General features: G+C 38.1%; 1 protein-coding gene across 1 annotated transcript in view; it reads right to left on the reverse strand.

Moving 5' to 3' along the window:
• Nucleotides 1–4,545: 4,545 nt before the first annotated feature.
• IFI16 (interferon gamma inducible protein 16) overlaps nucleotides 4,546–27,972 on the reverse strand; it is a 55,203-nt gene continuing 31,776 nt past the window's right edge. Inside the window, 6 exon segments of the mRNA XM_032463960.1 lie at nucleotides 4,546–6,522; nucleotides 9,453–9,641; nucleotides 11,130–11,549; nucleotides 14,140–14,340; nucleotides 17,858–18,025; nucleotides 19,511–19,672. Coding sequence (XP_032319851.1) covers nucleotides 6,376–6,522; nucleotides 9,453–9,641; nucleotides 11,130–11,549; nucleotides 14,140–14,340; nucleotides 17,858–18,025; nucleotides 19,511–19,672 — 1,287 coding nt within the window. The 3' untranslated portion in view covers nucleotides 4,546–6,375.

Below are 27,972 nucleotides of genomic sequence, written 5' to 3' on the forward strand. Positions count from 1 at the left end.
GGCTCTTCTCATGTCTGATTGATGTAACATTCCTTAATGAGATTGTCAAAAGTTGGGCTTTGATTTTATTTTGCAGAAAACAAAACAGAGGAATCATATATAATTTGACCTAAATGACAAGACAAAGGAGGATGAAAGTACTGGTGCTTGGAAAAGAGAACAGAATCCAGGTTGAGGAAGGGGATAAACTTTGACTTAACATTCTTCGAATTGTCAAAAACTGGAAGCAAACTACAGCTGAAACTTGGAGTTCATAGTTTTCATTAATGTGGGAGGAAAGTCAGCTCTCCAGAGGGATAATATTTTGTGTTTGCTTTCAGCAAACTGGACGGGTGCCACTGAACAGGATGTGGTGTGGAAGACCCTGGTATTCAGTACACTGACATTTCTCCGAACTCAGGAACCTCCCTTTTAGGAAGTACACATCCCAGGTGCCCAATTAAGAGGACATCGACTTCATATGGCAGAAACAGGCTGTGGTTCCCACACAGCCCCACAGCAGTTCACTGGTAAACTGTAAGTCTAATGCAGACTATTTGCCCAAAGCTGGACAAATTATTCTGAAAGATGGATACAAAAGTAGACACAGACCAGGTATACCTTGAGGACACATTTCTCAGAGTCAACTCAGCTATCCTTGCACCTACCATAATCTGGGGAAACTGAGTCAGGATAAACTCCTACTCCTGTCCTTTCTTCTCTCCCTCATTAGAATGCATCCTCCATGGACAGATGACTGGTATATTTATACAGTGGAATGCTACTCAGCCATAAAAAAAAATAAGATAATGCCATTTGCAGCAACATGGATGGAACTGCTGATTGCCATTCTAAATGAAATAAGCCAGAAAGAGAAATAAAAATATCATATGATATCACTTCTATGTGGAATCTAAAAAAAAAAAAAAAAAGACAAATGAACTTATTTACAAAACAGAAACAGACTCACAGAAATAGAAAACAAACTTATGGGAGGGTGGGAAGGGATAAATTGGGAGTTCAAGATTTGCAGATACTAACTACTAAATATAAAATAGATAAACAGCAAGTTTCTTCTGTATAGCAGAGGGAGCTATATTCAATATCCTGCAGTATCCTATAATGAACAAGAATATGAAAAGGAATGTATGTATGTATATGTATGACTGAACTACCATGCTGTACACCAGACACAACACTGTAAAAAAAAAAAAATCCTGCTGCCACTGCTTGGTTCTCTTCCCCGTGTTGCCTCGCTTTTTGAGAGTGGGGAGGAGACTTGAGACACTGGCATATGTGCCCTTGTTAAGTAGGAGTATATATCTCAGGCCAGATGTTAACTTCAGGAGGGTGATCCAAGAGTGAACAATGTACTAGAAGGAAGGGAAGAACGTGATTTTATGAGAGGAAAAGAAAGATACACTTTAGGAAGACACACTGCAAGCAGGGAAAGGGTAACTGATCGTTTGTATCTCAGACTATATGTATATTTTCCCCATCCAGGTCATTAAGACCAACAAATTGAAATAAAAAGGATTGATTCATTTGAAAAATTTATTTGGGTGGGGAGGGCTATGTGGGAACTCTGTATTTTCTACTCCAATTCTGTGTAAACCTGAAACTGCTCTAAAAAAAATAAAGTCTATTAAAAATTTATTTGGCTTTTTTGAGGGAGAGGAGGTAATTAGGCTCATTTATTTATTTTTCATTCATTACTGTTATTTTTAATGGAAGCACTGGGGATTGAACCCAGGACCTCGGGCATGTTAAGCATGTGCTCTACCACTGAGCAATACCCTCCCCCAAAAAGATCAATTTAAATCAACTAGTCTTAAAAAAAAAAAAAAAAGAAAGAAAGAAAAAAGAGAACACTAATGAATTCATCTACAAAACAGAAACAGACTCACAGGCATAGTAAACAATTTTATGATTACTGGGGGAAAGAGTGGAAAGGGATAAATTTGGGAGTTTGAGATTTGCAAAGGTTAACTATTACATATAAAAACAGATAAAAAGACAGTTTTTTTTTCTGTATAGCACAGGGAACTATATTCAAAATCTTGTAATAACCTTTAATGAAAAAGAATATGAAAACATATATATGTATATATATTATATGTGACTGGGACATTAGGCTGTACACCAGAATTTGACATATTGTAACTGCCTATACTTCAATTAAAAAATAAATAAATCAAATCTGAACAGCATTTAATTGAAAAATACCTAACGCAGCTCTTCAACCAGATTGTGAGTTACTGGAGAGAGAGCAGCAGGATACAGACTCCTCTAAACCTCAGCTTAGTCAGGACGGGAGAAGGGATGGATAAACAATTCCAAAATCTCAAGATCTTATCACGATAAAAATTATTTCTCATTCATTGCAGCCCACAGCCAGGCTCAATCTGGGGTGAGGATAGGGCTCTTCTCTATGTAAATATTCAGGGATATTACAGTTGTTCAATATCTGTTAAGCGAATAAAATGGTTAATGGAAAATATGTGCTATATGTATTTATACAAGTCAATATACGCTAAGCATATAAATAACCAAATTCACAGAAGAACAAATAAGGTCTGTAGCATGAAAAGATTGTCAGCGTCACTCATAATCTGAAAAATAAAGTTAAGTAAAATTTATTTTTTCTTAAGTTTTAAGTGTTCTAGAAGATAACTGATGCTCTCAGAAAGAGGAGTTGGCAATTTTTTTCTGCAAAAGACTCAATACTATATATTTTAAATTATGTGGGCCCTGTGGTCTCTGTTACAGATGGTTAACCTTGTACTGGTTACAAAAAGAGCCACGGACAATCTGTTAGAGCAGGCAGAGAGCTAGACAGGAGCAGAGAAAGGAGGATGCAGACCAAATGGCAGGAATTGGGCAGGAAGGAAATCATAGCATCATGTGAGCACTAGGGGTCCTTGGGCAGAGAAAGAAAAGCAGGAAACTGCACTGATAAACGATCACACCTTCTGCGGTGATGGGTGTCCTGGAGGCCAACAAAGAAGAGCAGGAATCTCCAGTGTCCCAATGTAACCTTTTGCTCATTATGCCCTCATTTCAGTAAAATAAGCCTTGCAGATTAGAGGTACCATCATGCACCAATGCCATGACACTTCCCATCCAGACTAAATAAGGACAAAAATCCCTCTTCCCTTTGGGAGGGTGGAGTTGGGATGAAAATCAGGGAACATGACCCCAAACCCTTCCCTCCCCAATAAATATTCAGCCTATTCATTTTTACACTCTATGTCACCAACTTACCAAAGAAACTCAGAGCAGCCTCTCACCTGAGCCTGCCTGCTCTCCCCTTGAAAGTGTACTATCCATCCCCTCACAAATCTTCGCTTTACTTTCTTAACCCTTGCGTCTTGTCTCTGAATTCTTTCTGGGATGAGACAAGACCCCGGACACTGGTTACGTCTATGGGCAACAAATCCATGAATGAACAAGCATGTCTGTGTTCCAGTAAAACTGCATCGTGGACACTGAAATTTGAACTTGATGAAATTTTCCTGTATCATATTCTTTTGACTTTTCCCTCAAACATTAAAAAAAAAATGTAAGAACCATTCTTAACTTGTGGGCTACATAAAAACCAGTAGCTTGCTGAACAAAAAAACTAATGGGCTGAACTTGGCCCACTGGCCATAGTTTGCCAATCCTTAGTCTGAAACAAAATATTAGCAATGTATTGTGTGTTCATAGAATAAGTAAAAATAAAATGTTTGACAACAATAGCACAAAACGTGAGAGGAAGGAATCAGGATACACCACTGGAAAGTCCGTATACAATATGTCAAGCGTCATGATAGTATTTGAAGGTAGATTCTGATTAATTAAAGATGTGTATTATAAACTCTAAGACAATGACTAAAAATATTTTTAAAGGAACATAAATAATAAGATAATTTTATGATATTGGGGAAAGAATAGGCTTATAGACCCAAGGATGAAAATAGAGAGGCCAGAAATAGGCCCAGACATAGACATTCCATTGATTTTCTACAAAGTACAAACACAGTTCAATGGAGAAAGGGTACATTTTCAGCAAGCAGTATTGAAGCAACTGGATATTTTTATTAAAAAATAATTGTGATTTGTGGTGATGGAATCACAGGCATACTCATGTATACAAACTGGTCACAAATGTATTCATTAAGTAGGTCAAATTTTATATTATAAATATACCTCAATAAAGTTGAAACAAAGAAAAAATAATGGGTCTGATTTATACCTCAATCTCTATACAAAAATTAACTCAAAATGGGTCATTGACTTAAATGTAAAACCTAAAAGTATAAAACTTCTCGAAGAAAACACAAAAGAAAAATCTCTGTGATGTTGGTTTAGGCAAAGATTTCTTAGCTATGACTCAAAAAGCCAATCTAAGTAAGATAAATATTTTGATCATTTAAACTTTACCAAAATGAACAGTTGTTTTCAAAAGATGCCTTTAAATCGTGTTAAGGCAAGCCAGAGTTTGGGACTTAATATTTGCTTGTCACATAGCCACTAAAGATCATGTACCCAGAATTTGTAAAGAAGTCTCAAAACTCAATGTTATGAGAACAAACATCTGAATTTTTAAGATGGGCAAAAGAAAAGATACACGGGTGGCAAATAAACACATAAAAGATCCTCAACATGATTTATCTTTAGGGAAATGCAAATTAAAACCATAGTGAAATGCTGCTAGGCACCAATTAGAATGACTATTTAAAATTTAAAATAACTGATTATACCAAGTGCTGATGAGGAGGAATTAGAAGGGTCATATGAGGTGGCGGGAACGTTAAATGGTACACAACTTTGCGAGAGAGTTTGCTCGTTCGTCTTTTAAAGTTAACACACAACTACAGTGCTAAACTCTGAGGCAGATACAGAGCAACTGAAACTCTCACACATTGCTGGTAGGAATGGAAAATGTTGCAGTCACGTTAGGAAACACTCTGGCAATTTCTTATATATTTGAACATAAATTTACCCTATGGACCAAGAGTCTCACTCCAAGATTTTTCCTCATTGAAATGATAACACATGTTCACATAAAAATTTGCACGTGAACAGTTGTAGCAGTTTTAGTCATCACTGTGCAAAACTATAAACAATCCAATTTCCCCTCACCTGGGGAATGAAGAAGCAAACTTTGGTGTGTCCACACACTGAATTCTGCGCAGCAATAAAAAGGAATAAACTGATACACACACTACGTCAATGAATCCTAAATGCAATATACTAAGTGAAAGAAGCCAGACTCAAAATGCTACATACATTTAAAATTCCATTTTAGGGAACTCTGGAAAAGGGAAAAGCTTAAGTTAAGAAACTATGTCAGTGAGTACCCGGAGCTTGGAACTGGAGGGATAGTTGACAATAATATGGCATGAAGGAAATCCTTGTTATGATGAAACTGTTTTAATCATTAGGAAAGTGATCTGACCTCCCTGTCCCTTATTTGTCTCATTAGGAGAGTAAAAAGAAGAGCACGATCAACCCTCTAGAGCTATTATGAAGATTAAGTGACACAAAATGATTGCAAAGCACCAGGTACCAAATATGTGGTCAGTAAATACACTGTGAATTTCAGTATTAGATATCGACTTCCTGCCATTGTAGTCTAAAGTGAATTAGTTACTATTTGGTGTTTGCCTAATACAAGTCTTTGCCCGGGGAAGCATGCTCATGGAATCCACAGGAGTGGGGTGTGAGGACCAGGAGGTATAGCTGGAGGGCTTCTGAGCTGTTGGTACTTGAGTAAATGAGTGGACCTGGTTATTTCACATCAGACAGGGCTAGAGTTGCTTCCAACATTTACAAGTGACTTCGTGCAATCACCAGAAGCTGCCTTATTTGGCAGACAAATTACTCAGTCATGGCCCCTTCAGGAGACCTTTTCTGAAAAGACATCATTGTTTTGGACTAAAGCAACTCCACCCTAGGACAGGGCTTAGCAACTGAAGCCCAGGCTGCATTTCAGCCCATCTGCCTCTCTGCTGGATTTATCTGAGCAGGGCACAGCTTGTTCAACCTGTTCGCTCTTGACCAGAGCTGTACCCTGTTAAGATCACACCCAAAGTAGAAATCTAAACATTGCTTGGGGCCCATGTGTCTCTATCTGATTTGCAGGCTACAGACTATTTGCCTTTAAGTAACAAACCCAGTAATCAGCCTCCTAGGGAAGCACATTTTTAGAAAGAAAACATGATGTTTATTATTTTTTCCAAATTAAAGAAGTTATAGGTGCAAAACATGGCATTCAGATGGTATAGAAAAATATAAAAAAGGAAATGAAAAGCACTCCTAACACCCCATTTTTAAGAATTAATAGCTTGTATATATATTTCTGTATTTTAACCACATGCATATATAGCTTTTTTTTTTTTTTTCTGGTACCTAGATTTTAGCTTCATAAACATCAATATTAATGGTGCCTGGGTTTTCAGAAGCAGCCTGCTGGAAGCTTGGCTGCTGATGTTGCGAGGTGTCCACATGTGAAGCAGGGCTGAGTGGTTGTTACTTGTTTTTCCTGGGCTTGATGACCTGGAAGAAGAAGGAGAGAATGAGAAACCATGAGATGACCCTGATGGTACACTTCTGCCTTCACTCACACCACGTCCCCTGGCTTTGGGCTGCACCCCTTTTCCCTTCCTTTCTAAAACACTCTTCTCTCATTCTCCTCTGTCTCTTCTTTGGAGTCATCGCCACCCTCCCGTTCTTGGCTGGGACCCTGAAATGAGATATGTGCTCATATCCAGCATGAGTCCAGGTGGGCAGGCAGGAGTCGTTGGAGAACAAGAAAGAGGAAGGAGCCAGTGTTCTCAGTGCTGAGAGCTGAAGGGAAAGTTCTCACTGGGGGGAAAGGTGGAAGAAAGGGGAAAAAGGTACTCCTGGTACAAAGCTGTGAAGGAAGCATTGGGAATACCTAATTGAGAGCCTGAGGACTGGAAATATCTAAGAGCATGTGCATTTCTGAGTGCCTGGATATGTCAGCGTTTGTGTTGGATCTGTTTGCATTCCAGCACAGGCAGATCTCAGAGAGATTGTGGGTTCAGTTCCAGACCACTGCAACAAAGCGAACATTGCAATAAAATGACACACACTGTTTTGTTTTGTTTTGTTTTTGCTTGCCCAGTGCACATAAAAGTTATGTTTTGCTATACTGTGGTCTATTAAGTGTGTAGTAGCATTAACGTACATTTCTTAGTCAAGAAATACTTTATTGCTAAGAAATGCTAACCATCATCTGATTCTTTAGTGAGTCAATCTTTTTTTCTGGTGGAGGGTCTTGACTTGATGTTGATGGCTACTGACTGATGCCACTGCTTTATCAACTAACTTATGTAATATTCGGAATCCTTTGTTGTCATTTCAACAATCTTCACAGCATCTTCTCCAAGAGTAGATTCCATTTCAAGAAGCTGTGTTCTCTTTGCTCCTCATCCCTTAAAGTTGTATCATGGGACTACAGCAATTCAGCCACATCTTCAGGCTCCACTTCTAATTCTAGTTCTTTTTGCTATTTCTACCACATCTCCAGTTACTTCCTCCACTGAAGTCATGAACTTCTCAAAATCATTCAGGAAGGTTGAAATTAACTTCCTTCAAACTCTAGTTCTTTTTGGTGTTTTGACTTCTTCCCATGAATTATGAATGTTTTTGATGATATCTAGAATGGAGAATCCTTCCCAGAAGGCTTTTATTTGACTTCACTCAGATCCATCAGAAGAATCACTGTCTGTGGCAGCTGTAGCCCTGTGAAATGTATTTCTTAAATAATAAGACTTGAAAGTTGAAATTACTCCTTGATCCATGGGATGCAAAATGGATGTTGTGCAAGCAAGCGTGAAAACAGCATTAATTTCATAGTACATCTCCTTCAGAGCTCTTGGGTGATCAGGTGTGTTGTCAATGAACAGTAATATTTCAAAAAAAATATTTTTTTTTTCTTGAGTAGTCTCAGGAACAGTGGGCTTAAAATATTCAGTAAATCATGTTGTAGGCAGATGTGCTGTCATCCAGTCTTTATTGTGCCATTTAAAAGAGCACTGGCAAAATAGATTTAGCATAAATCTTAAGGGCCCTAGGATTTCCAGAATGGTAAGTGAGCATTGGCTTCAATTTGAAGTCACCAGCTGCATGAACCCTTAACAAGAGAGTCAACCTATCGTTTGAAACTTTGAAGCCAGACATTGACTTCTCCTCTCTAGCTATGAAAGCCATAGATGGCATCTTCTTCCAAGATAAGGCTGCTTCATTCACTAAACTTAATCATTTCTAGTTTTTTGTATTTTTTTTTTTAAATGGAGTTACTGGGGATTGAACCCAGGACCTTGTGCATGCTAAGCAAGTACTCTACCACTGAGCTATAGCCCACCCTCCTCATTTCTAGCTTTTGATACAACATGAGAGATGTGTGACTCTTCCTTTCATGTGAACACTTAGAGGCCCCTGTAGAGTTATTATTTGGCCTAAGTTCAATATTGTTGTGTGTCAGGGAACAGAGAGGTCCAAGGAGAGGGAGAGAGATGGGGGTAATGGTCTGTCAACGGAACAGTCAGAACACATACAACATTTATTGATGAAATTCACCATACTACATGGGTGTGCGGTTCATGGAACCCTAAATGATTTCAATAGTAACATCAAAGATCATTGATCAAAGATCACCATGACAAACATATTAATATTGAAAAAGCTTGAAATGTTATGAGAATTGCTAAGTGTAATATAGAGACTCAGAGTGAACAAATACTTTGGAAAAATGGTGCCAATAGATTTGCTGTACATGGGATTGTCACAAACCCTCAGTTTGTAAAAAACTTAGCATCTATGAAATACAATAAAGTGAAGTACAATAAAACAAGGTCTACCTTTACAGGCCTTTGTTAGTGTTCCAAGAATTCCACATGAATGTGTGTGTGTGTGTGTGTGTGTGAGTGCGACAAGTCAAACCACCAACCAACTACCTCTGTTGTGGACCAGTATGTGTATCTCACCAAAGGCAGGTAACTCTGTGTTCTGAAATGCTCAGGAACATCCTTCATCATTTAGGGCTGGAATGAATTCTGTTAACTATCCTCTGAGATAAAAGATACTTCCTCCATTCTATAGATAATAAATCAGAGGTCCCTAGGATTTAAGTTATTAGTCAACTAACAAATCACAGAGCCAGTATTTGAAGCAAATCTGCCTTAATGAAGCCCACATTTACTAAATAATCTCCCTGCTTTGAAAATTCAACCATTTCTATAATATTTATCTTAGATACCATATCCTTTGATAACCTCTCTTTTCTCTCTTTAATATAATTAAAGATATCCTTCTAAAAAATGAACGATGAAAAAAAGTTTACACCCACTAAAGGGCAAGGATTAGTTTTTTTTCACCTGTTAGACTCTGTGTAATAGTAGCAGCCTACTTTTCCTAAAGTCTTCCGCTTTGGAGCCGCGGTGTCCCCCAGAAGGTCTCACCTTGATGTAACTGTGAATGACAGATCTTAACTGCCTTCCTTCCCCTTTTAATGCCAGTTCAAAGCAGATGAGTTTAAGTTTGTCGCCTTCCTCACAGAGGGTTCTGGTCAGTCGTCCGTACACCAGGACCTCCATAGCTCCTGTACTGTCTTGTACTTCATAATATATGCATTCATTCCACACCGTTTTCTGAAAAAAAAAAAAAAAAAAAAAAAGCCCTTATCATCTGAAAACTGGATCAGGAATTTTCACAACCCTGAAAAATACAGGGTGTTAGGGGAAACTTTTGTCTCAGGCAGGCTACTATGAGATGGGGGTCCAAAAGTACAGGTACCAAACAGCGTAAGATGTCTTGTTCAGATTATTCTCATACTTAAATCCTCTTTCTACCTTTCCTTGCCTTAGCTCTCTCTGTGTTAACTTCTTCTAGAAAAATTAATTACTTTCCTAATTTTTCCTGCTTCCACCTCAGAACAGCTGAGATTTCTGAGGAAACTTGGATACAGTGGTCTGATAACCTTTGCTGGTTTCATTGAATCTCCCTGAGAACAGAGAAGGCCATTCATGTCCTACGATGAATCTCAAAAAGATTGTTGCAAATCCTCATTAAGTAGATTGTTATGTCAATGTGTAATTCTTTCTTCTATCTTCTCTAGTCATTCTTCCCTAATCTGCTCAAATCTTGAATCTAGACCATCTAGTCCCATTGTTCTAGTTTCTATCTCACTTATTTCACTCATTAATTCTACAAATGCACATGTGTGCACAGTCACTTAAACAGTGTACAGAAAATGACAGGGGTAACAGTAAAGGGCCACCCTAGAAGATATATATGCAACGGAGCCTGAAGCAACACTTCACATGGAAAGTTACGTCAGCTCCACGTAGGAGTTCTGTGATGTGCTGGGACTGAAATATCTACCTTAATTCTAAGAATTCACCAAAATTCTACATTTTATTGTCCCTAGTAATAAATTTAGGAACAACACTACTCGATTTCTCTCATGTTTTCAATAACTGTATTTCTCTTATTGGTTAATGCCGAAGTCTTTTGCTCCACAATTTTTTGACGAGAGAATGTGATGAGCTGAGAGAATTCTGGAGTTCAGATGATCAGAATCTTAGCTGACCAGTGATAAGAGCTGGATTCTAGGGCAGAGCAGTCTACTGATTTCTTACTCTGGTTGCTGCAACTGGAATCCAAGCTTGGAAGGGCAACTCTTTATTCACAATTAAGTTAAGCTATCACTGAAACAGATGGGGCAGATCTCAAAGAAACAAACTCATAAGAGCTCTCTCTCTGTATATGTCTATCTCTATATGTAGATAGATAGATGATAGATAGATAGATAGATAGATAGATAGATAGATAGATAGATAGAAATTCTGCACTGTTTTGTACCAGGGTTGCACGAACAGATCAACACAGCTGATAAAAATGCCATGATTTCTGGTGAATCACTATCTAAAGAACTTGTATGGTGTTACCTTGGGAAGAAGAATGTTAAGAGAGTATCTTTCCTAAATTCTAAAGTGAGGAAACTCCACCCAACAATCCGCCGTCAGCAGGGTTTTGAGTTGTTGTGTTTACGAAGTTAGTCAAATACATTTGGCAGCTAAGATGTTTAAATTCTAGGGTTACAGAAGAAATATTGCAAAACAATGGTGTGGGCTTACCTTGTGCACCTGAAACACCCCATTCACAAATGTTCCTGAAGCTTGCAAGTGGAGATGACTGATTTTAGGAGTTGCATTTGCCTTTCTAATCAGGCTCTGAGGGATTTCCATCTTTCGGTCAGCATTAACATCGGACACAGATAAGGTATGGAATATCTCCAGGAACCCATTGCGGCCAACATAATCCGATATGGCAATAATTTTCTTTGGGATGAACTTCTCCTTCAGGGCAACATGATAAACCTTCACTTGGAAGAATTCGCTCTCAGTAGCCACTGTGGCATGAAACATCTCTCTGTTGCCTTCTCTGACATCATATATAAATGGTTCTGTTGCATTCAGCACCATCACTTCTTTGGGGCCCCTTTGGAAGCCCTCCTCTCTGGAAGCTTCTTTAGGAACAGCCTTCAACTTTGGTTTCTACTTAGAAGGACACACGAAGTACAAGTGCAATTAAGAAAGGGAACACAGATTCATCCTCTAATATGATCTCAGGTTTAATATTAAGGCTTAACAAATTACATAATTGGGTGGAGTTAGAAAAAAAAAACTAGACAAAGATCACTGACACAGTATAATTAATCTAGTGGAAGAAATAGAGAAGATTTAAACAGTGATTTTTCTTCTTTTTTTCATTATTTTATGACTATAATAGAAAGGATATTTTTCTTTAAAAAGTATTAACCCAAGGAAAAAAACATTTCTCCTAGGAAGTGCTATGTGGAGTACAGAGGCAGTGGGTGATAACGATGCTTCTGTGTAGTGATTCCTAACAGACAGGAGGATGAAAAATAATCTTAAATTGTCTCATCATTTTAGTGAGCACGATAAGACATAAATAGGGAAAAAATAAATCACCCTTGATAGCATTAAGAGTGGGGATTGTCTCTGGTCAGAAACCATTGATTCCATCCCAGTAGACGTGGCAATTTAAAGACCCATATGTATGTATATGCAAGACTGGGACATTGCGCTGTACACCAGAGACTGGCACATTGTAAGTGACTGTACTTCAATAATAATAAATAAATAAATAAGTAAATACCCCAGGTAGAAAGTCCCTTTTCACCAAAGCAGAGCTGTGATGAAAAGGGGTTCGTAAGGCAGTCATTGGAAGAATCCCATGAATTTGCCTAGTTTGGAAATGTCCTAGATAAAGGATATTTTTAAGCATAGCAGAATCAGCCACCCCCAAATATGTTTCTTAGGCATAGAATTATTTTAAGCTGATGATTTTGGAAAAACAAACAAAGAAAAAAGATAGTATACATAGAAGAAGCTCTAAAATTGAAAAGAAGTTGCCCTTTTGTAAGGGAAATTTACATTTGTAAATTAAATCTCCATTTCTAAGGGTGTCTGTCCCTGCGTACCAGGAAGAGAAGGAAGACTCTAAATCTCAGGAGTCTTGTCAGTGGAGTTCAATCTGCATAGCAAACCTCAGCTTTATTAATCCTGCTTTTCCTGGTAACCTCCCCATAACTGGCCTCCCCACACCATTTTTCCTTCTGTTTTTGGTTGAAGATTTTTTTTTTTTTTTTGGTGTATACATTTAATTTTATTGTAACAAAGCAGAAGATGGTATTTAAGCTGGTGGTTTAGGCCACCTCAGGAAGTTACTCCTTTTCCCTGGGTATCTTCCATGTATACTGAGGTGTATGTTAATAGAGTTCAGCTTGTTTTTTCCTTGTTTACCTTTCTTTTAATACGGGGGTTTCACAAGAACTCAGACAGGTAGAGAGGAAATTGTTTTTCCTCCTCTGCATTCTCCTGTTATTCAACAGGGGCAGGCCCCTGTGGGGAAGAATGTAGAAGTCAGGTGTCAGGGGACTTTCTCTGACCTCCTGTCTCCCCAGGGGCCTGCACTGTTTCTGAGTCTCAGGGGAGAAGTTTGAATTGGAGGGGAGGCTGCTGATCTGTAAGAGGAAACAGGGAGGCAAGGGTGGGCTATGCGGGTCTTAGGGACCAGTTTATGGAGACAGGCTGGCTGCTTCCATGGACCAGCAGTGCTGCCTGTGGTCTGATCTGACTTGTACAGTTATACAGGCTGTGACCTGTGGGCCATGGGGCTTCACTCTGACTTCTCACCATCGTGATCCATTCTCTCTAACACTGGGATGCTTATTCCCAGCACAAGCTAATCAGCAACAGAAACCTCATAATAGTAAGAAGAGCAGCACCTTGACAAGAAGTGCACTGTTCTTAAGGAAGAAAATTATGTATCTACACTTAGAGTCCTAAGAGTAGACCTGATGGACATGTGCTCTTATTATCTTCATTGTGTGTATAGGGAATAATAATAAAGGCTTATTTTTAAACTTACACAATAACTGTGCAATTATTCTTTTACATTAAAATGATAATTTAAATCGATATTGCTTGAACTAAATCACACTTCAAGTTACATACAGTAAGAAAAAAACTAGATTATAGAAAAATACGTGTAATGGGATTAAACTGGGGCAAATTCTTATTCTTCAGTAGAAACATAACAAAAGGTAAAATCAGAAAGACTATTTACAAAAATATGGCATTTGACAGAGGGGAGATTTCAGATACTTAAAATTAATTTTTTTGGTCTATGCACCTGCATTTCCTAAATTTCTAAGATGATATTATTCACATAGTAAAAAACAAGAGAGAAAGAATTGGGGACAGTGCTTTGGTTGTCTCTATATTTCTCCATCCTATTGCATCCTAAGCGCTCTCTTTCATTGTGCATTGAGGGAAACACAAAAATAAAATTAAACAAATCACTAATTATACCCACTACTGAAAAGGAAGGGTTTAGGTACACACTAAGTCAGAGATTATCCTAACACAGAAGACAGCATAGTAAGAGTTGGAATTTGAGTGTAGGTAAGATCTCAAAATACACACTTGATAAAAACACTAGTGATCTAATTAAAGAATTGTGTATTGCAGGGGATTAGGGAGAAGTTCCTTGATACTTCTATTGATTTCTGCTATTACATTGTAGGGAGGGGAGACACTGAAAACAGGAATCTGGTACCTTGGTTACAGGACTGCTGGAGGGGGCTGGTGGTAGCATCCAAGGAGTCTGGAAGCAGCCCTCCGGCAGGCGTATGCTGGGTGTTAAATGTTCTGGAAGCTGACTCTGCTCCAAGGGTATTTTTATCCTCTGGGGGTTAACAGTTTTGGTGGTGGTTGGGTCTTCTCTTTTCTGAGGTAAAGTACATATTTCTTCTTCCTGCTGAATGGTTTTCAATATCAGATGAACCATAACATTTCTCTCCCACCCTCTGTCTCTGTCTGTCTCTCTCTTACACACATGCACCACAGGATCTTCACTCTGCCAATTTTCTCTGGAATAACAGCATATCTTCAGATACCCCCAGCACCTCCCCAGCTTGAACCCCAACCAGGATGACAAACTTCTCTCTGTAAATGTTAAAAACTCAGATGATCACAGCAATCCCACCCCTGGGCATGTATCTGGAGAAAACTCTAATTCGAAAAGATACATACACCCCAATGTTCACAGAAGCACTATTTACAATAGCCAAGACATGGAAGCAACCTAAATTCCACTGACAGATGACTGGATAAAGAAGTTGTGGTGTGTATATACAATGGAATACTACTCAGCCATAAAAAGAATGAAATAATGCCATTTGCAGCAACATAGATAGACCTAGAGATGATCATATTAAGTGAAGTAAGTTGGACAGAGAAAAACAAATATCCTATGATATCACTTATATGTGGAATCTAAAAAAAAAGATACAAATTTTATTTACAAACCCAAAATAGAGTCACAGACATAGAAAACAAACTATGGTTACCAAAGGGGAAAGGGCAGGGGAGGGATAAATTAAGAGTTTGAGATGAACAGATACACATTACTATACATAAAATAGATAAACAACAAGAACCTACTGTGTAGCACAGGGAACTACATTCAATTTTTTCTAACAACCTATAATGGAAAAGAATCTGAAAAAAATATGTATGTATGTGTATAACTGAATCACTTTGCTGTACACCTGAAACTAACATTGTAAATCAACTACATGTAAATAAAAAATAAAATTTAAGTGAAAAAGGAGAGCCAACAACAAAACAGAGTTTATAACAGATTAAAAAAACCTCAGTGATCAAAATTTCATTAGTCTGTTTTGGAATTTTGGCTCTACTTCTGCAGCAAACTGGCCTTTATCAACTTCATCAAGACAGCACTTGGACTTACATATTGGTAGAAAATTCTATCGGGTTACAGTGGAAGCACGTCTCAGAAGAAGGCTGGCTGCACTTAAGGATGTTTTATTAACTAAGACTGTTGCTACCTTATATGTTTACCAATTAAGCAAATTAGTTTCTGTCATCTGCTCTTCAAGTCCAGGAAACCTAGGTCTCCGACCATTTGGACGCTCTGTTTATCAGCGTACTGGAGAGATTCACCCAAATTCATAATTCCAGAGGCAGGATTCTGCTATCTCTAGCCTGCATTAGGCAACCCAGTCCTTTTTGGAGTTCTCAACAATAAACAGACTCATTCAAGATCTCACCCGGGGCATTCTCAGTGCAGGGATTTTTATAATTGTTTAAGCCAGGGCAGGAAGTATCTGTAAATCAATTACATTGACTATGTTTAATTTCACCGATGAGAGCCCATTTCTTACATTCTACAGCCAGTGTAAACTTGCCCTGGTTCTTACAACTTCTAGCATTCATTTATCTAATTCATAAAGTGTTATTTGTTGATAAAACTGTAGATGAGGGAGCTGCTTAAAATACGACTCTGGCATGCAGCTATTACAACACCTTTGACTGCCCCTGGCGTCTCATTCCTCATTAGAAAGCTTACAGAGCCTGGGCTATGGAAGCAAATCTGAGATATAACACTATCGAGTCAGACATTTGAAAAAATAAATGACAGATATTGTAGAGGGGAGGGTATAGCTCAAGTGGTAGGTAAAGCGCATGCTTAGCATGCGTGAGGTCCTGGGTTCAATCCCCAGTCCCTCGTCTAAAAATAAACAAATAAACCTAACCACTTACCCCCTGAACAAAAAGAAATTAAAAATAAACGACAGATATTGTAGTACCTGTATGCCGACTCCGGAAGCAACACATAGCATTAAATGCTCAAGTTTAGAGTTCAGTAGGCTGGATCGGAATCCTGCATCTAACATTCACTTTCTGTGTGAACTCGGAGAAGATTTTTAACCTCTACGAACTTCAGTTTTCTCATATATAAAATGAGACTACCAATAACACCTTCATGTGACTTATGAAGGACAAACGAGATGATGTACACGGAGAACACAGGTTTTGGAGCGCAGCACCACTAGTCCCTCACTACATGGGATTATCGCTGTGCTGCACTCTCAGAGCAGACATCGGAGTTTGTCTCTGTGCTCTAACCCACAGATGTTCTATGCTTCATGTTGGCCTTCTTGATGGAAACCCCCAGATAGAGGTGGTATGGGAAGCACTTGGGTGACAAACTATTTTGGAGAATAGTGATTTAAATGCTGCTCTTAGAATGTCATTCTAAGTGAAATAAGCCAGAAAGAGAAAGAAAAATACCATAGGAGATGACTCATATATGGAATCTAAAAAAAAAAAAAAAAAAAGAACATAAATACAAAACAGGAACAGACTCATAGACATGGAATACAAACTTGTGGTTGCCAAGGGGGAGGAGGGTGGGAAGAGACAGACTGGGATTTCAAAATTTGTAGATACTGACAGGCATGTGCAGAACAGGTAAACAAGATTATACTGTATAGCACAGGGAAATATGTACAAGATCTGTGGTAGTTCACAGCAAAAAAGAATGTGACGATGAATATGTGTATATTCATGTATAACTGAAAAATTGTGCTCTACACTGGAAATTGACACAACATAGTAAAATGTCTGTAACTCAATAAAAAAATGTTTTAAAAAATGCTGCTCTTGCCTATTCTTCAAGTTGCTTGCTCACTGGCTGCAGAAATAGGCATTGCAGCCCTCTGTGGAGGTGGCCACAGGCGTCATCTCAGGGCCACACAGAGGCAGGCTGGGATAAGAGCTGGTGCACACGTGTGCACTCACCTTCCCACCCTCACCTTGTCTTTCCCAGGGAAAGGGCACCTCTAATTTGATATTACTGTCCAGTAAGGAAGAGAGATGTCCATTCATTATGGCTGTGATAAGTGCTAAAAAGGAAAAGTAAACGGACTTGTGATAGGAAACAAGAGGAATATCTAATGCAGTTTGGAGGGGGGATTAATAAAGACTGGCCCGTGGAAGAGACGCAGGTTTGCACCTGAAGGTTGAAGACATGTGAACCGGTGGTGAATCAGGACAAGTGATTCCAAGCAAAGAAGAAAGCGTGTGTCAGAACATCTGACACGGGAAGAAGCACGGAATTCTGAAAACAAGCCCTGTAGTATGGTCAGTGAGTCAAGGGGCAAGGGGCCAAAGGAAAGTGGACTGTAAGGGGTGAACACACTCATATTCCTCTTGCCTTGTCCTGTCACCTTTCCTCCCTCTTTCTACTCCACACAGGAGAGTAACCCTTTCAAAATCAGAGATTGTTTCATAAACACATGCTTTGTAAATAGCCAAGGAGTTAGAATACAGTAGGATCTCAAAATACACTAAGTACATGAATATATTTAATACATTAAATAAGTGGTATCTTGTGGGAGATCAGATTGTGACAGTTCTCGTGCTTCTGTTGCAGGGAGGTACAGGGACTGGGAATGGGAAGCTGGTACCTTGATGGAGGAGCTGCAGAGTGGGGCTGGTGGAAGCACCTGAGCAGTCCAGCCACAGCGCTCAGGTGGGCACATGCTGGTTGCCCAAGTTTCTGGAAGCCGACTCTGTTTCTGAGATAGCATCTTCTTTTTTAAGTCATTAGTTTTGGTGGTTTTCTCATATTTTCTCTAGAGAAAAGTAGATTTTTCCTTATTTCTCAATTATGATTTTCAAAATCACACAGAACACAGTATCTTATTCTTTCCTTTTTTAAAATGTAGAATCTTAACATTTCAATTTTTTTTTTCTTGGAATAATAGCACATATTCAGAGACCTGTAGCACCTCCCCTCCTCCCACCTCAACCAGGGTTACAAATTTCTCCCCCGCAACTATTAAAAGCTCAGATGAAATTTCATTGGTTTGGGGTGGAATCCAGGTTCCTCATTTGCTGCACACTGGCCTAAGCAGGTAGGTGACCCTCCCAGGTTATAAGGGCAGCAAATCTCAGCACAAAGTTGGCTGCACATAAGGATGGTTATTATGCATGATTTTCTTATCAAGAAAATATACGCATGGGTTTCTGACATCTGCTTCTCAGGCTCCTAGAAACCCACTGATCTTTTGGGAAAAATTATTGGGGGAAATAAGGATTCTTGGAACTAATAATAACAATGACCATGAGAAAACAAAATCCCCAATGGAGAGTCTCTTTATACGGGAAGTCTGAATTCGAGGGGCACGTGTGGGGTGGTGGTGGGAACGTAGCCTGAGTCAGAGAGCAGCTGGGGTCTCGGGTGAAGAACAGTGTTAGAGAACAGTGATTTAATTCTGCTCTTGCCTACCCTTCATGTTGTCTTGGGACAACCTTTTCCTGCCCATTCTCAGATCCAGGCTCTGTAGTCCCCAGGTTGTATGTAACCCCAGGGCAAAACAAAAAGCAGGTTGGATAGGAATTGATGCCTATAGATGTGAATTCACTTTCCCACCTCTGTCTTGTCTTCCTCTGGGACAGGGTACCTATAATCTGAGTTTATTGTCCAGTAGATAAGAAAAACTTGATTTCTTACAGCTGTGATAAGTACCGTAAAGGAATAAATAGTAATGGGTCCCCTGAAGGCAAACGGCAAGAGTGTCTGATCCTTTTTTGGGAGGGGCTGTTTCAGTGAAGACTTGCCTGAGGAAGGAATTCAGGCTGGTCCCTAAAGGTTGAATATATTTGGGCCACTGAAATGACAGGGATAATGAATTCTGAATTAAGAAAATAGCCTAGGTCAAAACACCTGATGTGGGAAGGAGCATAGAATGCTGAGAACTGATCTAGAAGTATGGTTATGGGAAAGGGGGGGACAGGAAACTGAAATGTAGGGAATAAACATACTCTTATTATCCATCGCTAATTGTCAGGCCACTCACACTCCCTATTTCTGGACCAACGTAAGACAGTAACCTTCTTGAGATCAGGAATTATTTCACAGATGCATGCCTTGTAAAAGCTCCAGGACTTAGAACACATTGAGATCTCAATATCTGCACTTGATAAATTAATGAGTGATTTTATGACATAAAGAAATTATACATAGTAAGGGATTACTGAGAAAATCTTTTAAGGTCATGATTATCCTTATAATATGTTGTAGGAAAGGACAAGTACTGAAAATAGGAAAATGGTACCTTGGTTGAGGAACTGCTGGATGGGGCTGGTGGAGGTACTGGAGGAGTCTGGAGAAGGCTCTCAGCTGACTGCTTGCTGGTTCCTGATGTTCCTGGAAGCGGACTCTGCTCCTGGGTTAGCCTCATCCTCTTAGCTTCACTGGTTTTTGTGGTCTTGTTTTTCTGAAAGTAGGTTTTTCCCTCTGGTTAATAGTTTTCAGTATTAAATGAAATACATCTTTACTACTGAGAAAATCAACTTTTTATTAGTAGATTCTACTTATACTAAAACGTATGTCCTTGGGAACTGCAGGGAGCTACATATAGTCCATCCTGTGGAGTTGGCCAGAAGGTAGGCAGTGCACATATATGTTGGCTTTATACAAAGAGCAGGGAAAATTTTAGACTTGTCACTCTTTGCTCACTTCTGTGTTGATTTAGAAAACTCAAGTTTGAATTGAGTCTCTTTGAGTAGGCTTTGGCAAGCTATTTTTCTGATTTGATTGCTATTTTAGTACATATCTCAAAGAGGGATAACAATTTCATTATTTCCATCGTAAGGAATTTAAGTTCAAGTGCATAGTAGTTCTGAAACAAAACGGGTGATCAGTAACCATTAATTTGCTGACTCTAAAACTCATTTTCACACTGCCCCTGGGGTCTTCTTTTCTCTGATTCTTCTATCTGCATGTGGGGAAATGAATAAAGAACTGAAGTATTCCTAAGAAGACAGTAAGTGGAAGAGTCACAGGAGAACTCATAGTAGGTCCTTCAGTGGGACCTTAGCCATCCTACCTTCATGGGTGTGCCCTTGGTTGATTTAGGTCCCAAAGCTTTATTTGTGGTAGATGTACTGGGTTTATCCTGCTTGCCTTTTCCTGGAGTTGTTTCATTTGCTTTGGATTTCCTTTTAACTGTTGCAGTAAAAAAGAACATGATAAATCCAAAGGAGCTGGTCTAAGACAGCTGAAGGACTTTCAACACTAGTTTCTCTCACTTCCTGCCTTTGGATCTAGGTATGCTTGGATCTACTTCTACTGCATTACCTTCGCTTGGCCACAGGTGGCTGGCACTAGCAACAGAGACCGGTAGTGACTCACACTTCTTCAGTGGTTTCCTTTCTTGTCCCACGTGCAATGTGCACATCCTTTCTGACCTCCGCACTCCTATGTACCTCAATCAAACCCTTTTCCAGTGCACTTATCCTATACTTTCCTTTTAAGAATCCAAAGTTTTCAGGATGCTTTGGTGGCTAAATTTCTACAGAAGATCCATTTGAACTACTGAAATCAGAGTAGGATGTGGCAAAGTGGTGATACTACACTTTGACTTTTTAAAATATGTTTTCCTAATCCAGTGGTTTTTATAAGAGGCAAGTTCTTCACATCTCTGAGAGGTAAGTTTTTATTTAAGTACTGCCTCATATTTGTTACTAGAAAATATAATAATAATGGACTAAATATGGTTAAGAGCATGCATATTTAACTGATTTAAAAATTTCAAAAGCTCGTATATTCTAATTTTGTTTTGTCATCGTCTAACTTCTCTAGTGTATGGAAGCCTCAGCCTTTCTCATCGACTCCTACTTTTTTCTTTATCGCATCCCCAAAATACATCCTCGAAAATACATCAGGCCTTTTTTGTAGGAAAGGCATTCTCTAAGTTGTCAATTTGTTGGCATCGGAAGTACTACCATTGTCATGGCTGTTGAGTCCCAGGTTGGGGAAGAGATAGCTGAACTATGATCAAATCAAGGTTCTATTTAGGGTTGAGGAAAGTGCAGAGAGAGTGAGAGAGGAGTTCTTCCTTATCACCTTTTGACTTCTCATTTCTAAGAGTTTTAACAATGTCTTTAAGTGATTCAATATCTTTGATGAGCTCTATTAGTTTGTCAACACAGGCAGCCCCTTTGAACTTTTTTGCCATCAGATCGGCGATCTTAATTCTGTCGTATTCATCTTGAGTTTTTGTAGTCAGATTTAAATCCTCATGCAGTAGAGACTTAATCAGTCTGAAATTATAATCATCAATGTGCTGTAATCCTTTCAGCAGAAGAATCTTCTTGAATTCATTTGCCATGTCTCAAGTTATGGATGTGCCTACAAGAGAAAAATAACATACAGTGTTATACCTGTATACAGACAATTTAAAAGACACTTTACATCTACATGAGTTAGTGGCACATGTCAAAGTGTTATCCATGGGTGTGTGAGGGAAAAAAAAGGGACTTAATTACCAGATGTGTTACTGTGGAAAATGGGTTGAAAACTGTTGTATTAGAAACTTCTAAGGCATTCTCCCCTTTTAATGATAGTTGTTGAGTTGGGTTGGGGGTGGGTATAGTGGAAGGATGTCTGGAAATAACAATTGTTGCAGTGTGTAGTCTGGACTATGTAGCATCAATGTCCCTGGTCCTTCTACCCATCATTCATCGGGGCTGCAGTCTGTCTCTTGAATATCTGCCTGGTGGTTCATGGCCCTTCCCACCCACTATGTCCAGAGTGGCCCATGAACAAAATGGACTGGAGCCTCTCACCTTACACAAATATCCTTCTGCCACGGCCCTACAGTTCCAAGTACCAACACTAGTCCACTTGGCTCTTCTCTAGTCAGTCCTCATTAGCATCATCTCTCCCTCGGGGGTTGGACCATGTTCTCTGTGTCCTATGTGACCCTATCACTGTCCCTTTGCTTGACTTCTCCCTTCTTTCTAGGGCAGGATCACAGCATTTATTGGCTGGAATTATTTCAATGGTCGCTTGATTTTTCTCCTTCCACGCTTAATCTCACTAATCAGGTCTTTTCACAGAGCGAGATATTTCCTCATAAAGCCGCGGTTCTATCCCGCTTGACACCTTTCAATAGTTCCCCATCTTCCCTTTGAAAAATGTCTTGCTCCTTTACATGACTTCAAAGGCCTTGAATAATCTGCATTTCTAAAAAATTTCTGTAACTTTTGTATTTCTTATGTCTCATGCTCTAGAAATAGACAACACACCTTGCCTTTTCATGTTTTATGACTTTGTTAATTCCTTTCCCACTGCCTAGAAAGCCATTCCCATCTGTATTTCTCTGACTGCCTCCTTACAGCATTCAAGACTCAGCTGAGGCTTTGTCTTCTGAAAGCTACCAGGGTCCCTATTTTGGACTGAGTGTCAATCCTCTGGGCCTCTTTAGTACCCTGTGCACTTCCTTGATGACACTCAGTGCATGGTATGGATTCCAATTTTCTGTTTGAAGTCATAAATTCTTTATGTTAGGGACCATGTGTTTGTATACATTTTTATAAATGATTGGAATGTTCAAGTTCCCAGGACTGTGAATTATTTCTTCTTGAGAGAACATGAGCATGCTCAGATAGATCAGGCCCATAGAATGATGTCCCCACACCAGCCCCAGGACCCGTTGGACCATGGCCCTACCCACCAGTAGGCTAAAACCAGTTCTGGGACACCTTGGATCCCTCAGCCAGTGGCCCAGAGTCCAGTCCCAAAATTTTATAAAAGTAGTAAAGTCATCTGTATCTACAATAAGTTGTTAAGGGATACACAAAACAAAAAGATGTGAAATGCAATATCAAAAACAGTGAATGTGGTGGTGGGAAATGCAAGGTTGTTAAATGCATTTAAACTTAGAGATCAGCAACTTAAAATAATCGTATATATGAACGAGCCAAGGATGGCCACCCTCGCCACTTTTATTCAACATAGTATTGAAAGTCCTAGCCACAGCAATCAGACAAGAAAAAGGAATGAAAGGAATCCAAATTGGATAGAAGGAATTAAAACTGTCATTGTTTGCAGATAACATGATACTATACATAGAAATTCCTAAATAGACCCCCCAACGAAAAAACTACAGAGTTAATCAATGAATTTGCTTAAGTTGCAGGATACAGAGATTAATAGACAGAAATTAGTGTCATTTCTATATACTAACAGTGAACTATCAGGAGAAGGAATTAAGAAAGCAATCTCATGTAAAATCCTATCAAAAAGAACTAAGGAGGTAAAAGACATATTTGGAAAACTATAAGACACTAATGAAAGAAATTGAAGACGACACAAACAGATGGGAAGATACAACATGTTCATGGATAGAAAGAATCTATTATTAAAATAATCTCATTACCCAAGGCAATCTACAGATTCAGTGCAATCCCTATCAAATTACCAATGGCATTTTTCACAGAACTGGAACAGAAAAATTTTTAATTTGTACGGAAACATGGGAGACCCTGAGTAAAAAAAGAATTCTGAGGAAGAAGAGCAAAGCTAGAGGTATCACATTCTCTGATTTCAAACTGTACTCTAAAGCTACAGTAATCAAAACAGTCTAAGAATGCACAAGAAGAGACACATGGAACAGAAAAGAGCCCAGAAATGAACCCACACTTTATACGCAATTAATCTACCACAAAGGTGGCAAAAATGTACAATAGGTAAAAGACAGCCTTCTTAACAAATGGTGCTGTGAAAACTGGTGCAAAAGAATCAGACTGGTTTACTTTCTCACACCATGCACAAAAAGAAATTCAAAATGGATTAAAGACTTAGATGTAAGACCTGAAATCGTGAATCCTCTAGAAGAAAACATAAGGATTACACTGTTTGACACTCGTCTTCATTATATTTTTTTGGCTACACCTTCTCAGGTAAGGGAAACAAAAGCAAAATTAAATAAATGAGACCACGTCAAACTAAAAAATCTTTTGCACAGCAAAAGGAACTATGAACAAAACCAAATGTCCACCTACTGAAAGGGAGACTATATTTGCAAACAATTTATCTGATAATGGGTTGATATCTAAAATATACACATAACACATACCACTCAACATCAGAAAAACAACCCAGTTAAAAAATCAGCGAAGGATTTGAAAAGACATTTTTCCAAGGAAGCCACACAGATAGACAATATGCTCATGAAAAGATGCTCAACATCACTAATCATCAGGGAAATGCAATCAAAACCACAGTGAGATATCACCTCACACCTGTCAGAATGGCTACATCAAAAAGCAACATATAACAAGTGTTGGGGAGGATGTGAAGAAAATGCAACACTCGTGCCTGTCAGTGGCAAAGTAAATTGTTGCAGCCACTATGGAAAACAGTATGGAGGTTTCTCTAAAAATTAAAAATAGAACTGCCATACGATGCAACAATTCTACTCCTGGATATTTATCCCAAAGAAACAAAAACATTAATTTGAAAAGATAGCTGCACTCCTATGTTCATTGCAGCATTATTTATGAAAGCCAAGAAATGGAAGCAACCTAAATGTCCACCAATAGGACATGAATAGATAAAGAAGGTATAAATATATACAGTGGGTTATTACTCAGCCATAAAAAAGAATGAAATCTTGCCATTTGTGATAATATGGGTGGACCTAGAAGATATTATGCTAAGTGAAATAAATCAGACAGAGAAAGACAAATATTTTATGATTCACTTTTATGTGGAATCTAAAAAAACCCAAATGAACAAACATATTAAAACATAGAGTTATAGGCACAGAGAGCAGTTGTTTTCCAGAGGGACAAGTAGGGGGAGCAGAGAAACAGGTGAGGGAGATTAAGAGGCACAGATTTCCAGATGCAAAATAAATGAGTCATGGGTATGAAAAGTGCAGTATAAAGAACATAGTAAGTATATAATACCTTTGTATGGTGACATGTCATAACTAGACTTTCCACGGTAATCAGATTGAAATATATAGAAATATCTAATCACTATATTGTGTAACAGGAACTACCATAGTGTTGTAGGTTAACGATATTTCAAAAACAAACAAACAAACTCAAAGAAAATAAGATCAGATTTGTGGTAACCAGGGGCAGGGGTGGGGCTAGGGGAGAGGGAACTGGATGAAGGCAGACAAAAGACACAAACTTCCAATTATAAGATCAGTAGGTGCTAAGGATGTAATGTACAACATGATAAATATAATTACTACTTCTGTCTGTTATACAAAAAGTTAAGAGAGTAAATCCTAAAAGTTCTTATCATAAGAAAAAATTTTTTCTATTTCTTTTTTTTTTTTAAATTGAGGTATAGTCAGTTTACAATGTTGTGTCAATTTCTGGTGTACAGCACAATTCTTCAGTCATACATGAACATACATATATTCATTTTCATATTATTTTTCTATTTCTTTAATCTTGTACCAATACAAGATGATGGATGTTCCCTGAACTTATTGTCGTGATCACTTCATGATGTGGGTAAATGAAATCATTCTCATACCTTAATCATCATTATACTTTAAACTTGCACAGTCCTATATGTTAATTATATCTCAGTAAAACTAAAAGAAAAAAAATTAAATGCAGATCTTAGCCCCCCACCAAATAATAAAGTAGATTTATTAAATAGCCTTTCTGAAGCTTCCAGATTGTGAATTTCAAAACATATCTGTCCCAGTGGTGTTAGAAGAGGTACTCTCAATCCATCTTGAGGGAAAAATAATTTTTAGAGTAGAATTTTTAATGCAGCCAAAATGATATTTAAATATGAGGGCCTCGAAAACTATTTTTTTTTTTTATATTCAAGACCTTGGTAGTTTTATCAGAGAAAGATGGAAACATCCACTGGAAGTAATATTCAATAAAAAAGCCGTATATAAAGAAAAACTGGAAACCAAAAGGTTAAGTCAGAGTGAGAAATTAACTTGAATAGATATGTCTGTGCCTTAAATATATATAAAGCCTGGATTGAAGAGAAGCAGGACGTATACTAACATGGTGGAGGGAGGAAGGAAACAGGATATGACAGTTCGCTAACATAGTTGTCTTAAAACGGTAAGACAGAGATAGAACTGAAAAGAAAAAAAAAGCAACAAAAAAACCCCAACCCCCTCCCCCAAAAAAGGGCAGGAAAGGAGACTACAGAAGTATCATAAATTGAAATGAAGATTGCAGAAAAAAGACAATATATGTTAATTATCAGCATGAACACAAAGGGTGTTAAGCAGTTAAAATTATGTTACAACTTAGTCGAATTGGATTTAAGACATCTGCCAAGGTACCATTAACAAAAGATCACTTAAAGGTGGAAAAATAAAAGAAAAACGTTTTATCATGCGAAGAGTAACTAGAAGAAAACCAGTTCATCTACAGTAGAGTAGCTTTAAATCGATCTGAAGACAAAAAGTATCATCAAAGTGCAACACGGTGATGAAAGTTTCAACTCCTAGGGCAATACAAGGGTTTTAATTGTGCATTTACCTACTAATTGGAAATATATACTATTTTTGTTACTTCAGAGTCTTCCTAGTGCTGTATTACATACTATAGTTTATAACATGATTTATATATTATAATAAAAAATTTTATTTGTAGTATTACGTAATATATTTCTCTCCATACACACATGTACACACAGATATTTACATAATTACATGTATTATGTATACATAATTATATACAACTGTAAGGACAATAACCCCAGGAGATTTTGGTGTATTTCTCAATTACTAAATGAACAAGGTAAGGGGAAAAAAAAATCAATAAAGACTTAGAAAATTTGGCCAACACAATAACTATAATTAACAAGGTGTATCTAATGCCATAAGATTTTCTGAAATCAATATTAAAAACCTCACATTCTAGTCAAGCACACATGAAGTCTTGTGCCAGGCCGTGGAGAAAGTCTTTAAATAATTCTAAAACTAGGCAATAGAAATTTATTTATAATTGACTCTCCCTGCCTCTCTCCTATGCTTTGCAACCAGAAAAAAAAAAAAAAAAAAAAAAAATTCAGGAAAGCAGAAAGTAATCCTAAAAGAAACTGAAATAACAACTCTGGCATAATGGAGTCGGAATTAAATTGTCTTAAGAAAGGGAAAGAAGCCATGTTGTGTATAACACATGTTTGTGGAACTGAAACCTTTTCTGCTGTGTGAGTGTTGGTTTTCTAAAATTAAGATAATTTCGTACAATACAGTGTTATACCCATATATATATATATATATATATATATATACTTTTTTTTTTTTTTACTCAGTATTATTTTATGACACTTTATTATGCTCCTATCTTGACTTTTACCCAAGTCCCCCAAGTTTCTTGTGCATCTTCCAGGGAAGGAAACCAAACCTTTTCTCTAAATATAACTCATGCCAATAGTCACCTGGGGAATACATTTTAGTATCTTCTGTAGTCAAAATGTGTCTTCCTTTGTTTAAGCTTCAGCTGTGGTGGAATAAAACGTTTAGTATTTGTCTAGGCAGTAAAGGATTAGAATCAGGCTACTACTGATTTCACTTTTCTGAATATAGTTGATACAACCCCTTCCCCCAGATTCTTCATAGCTAAAGCTCCCCTTGTCACCTTGAAGTTACTAACCAGGTACCCACAGCTCTTTATAGAAATTCTTACTGGTCTTACCTCACTAGAAATTTCTTCCACGGTAGTCCAGGTCTTGAGGCTTTCTTTAGAAATGCAGGAATCACTGCTTATTTTGTTTAAGTCGGAAGAT

This window comes from Camelus ferus, chromosome 21, assembly GCF_009834535.1.
Source record: "Camelus ferus isolate YT-003-E chromosome 21, BCGSAC_Cfer_1.0, whole genome shotgun sequence".
Taxonomy (NCBI): domain Eukaryota; kingdom Metazoa; phylum Chordata; class Mammalia; order Artiodactyla; family Camelidae; genus Camelus; species Camelus ferus.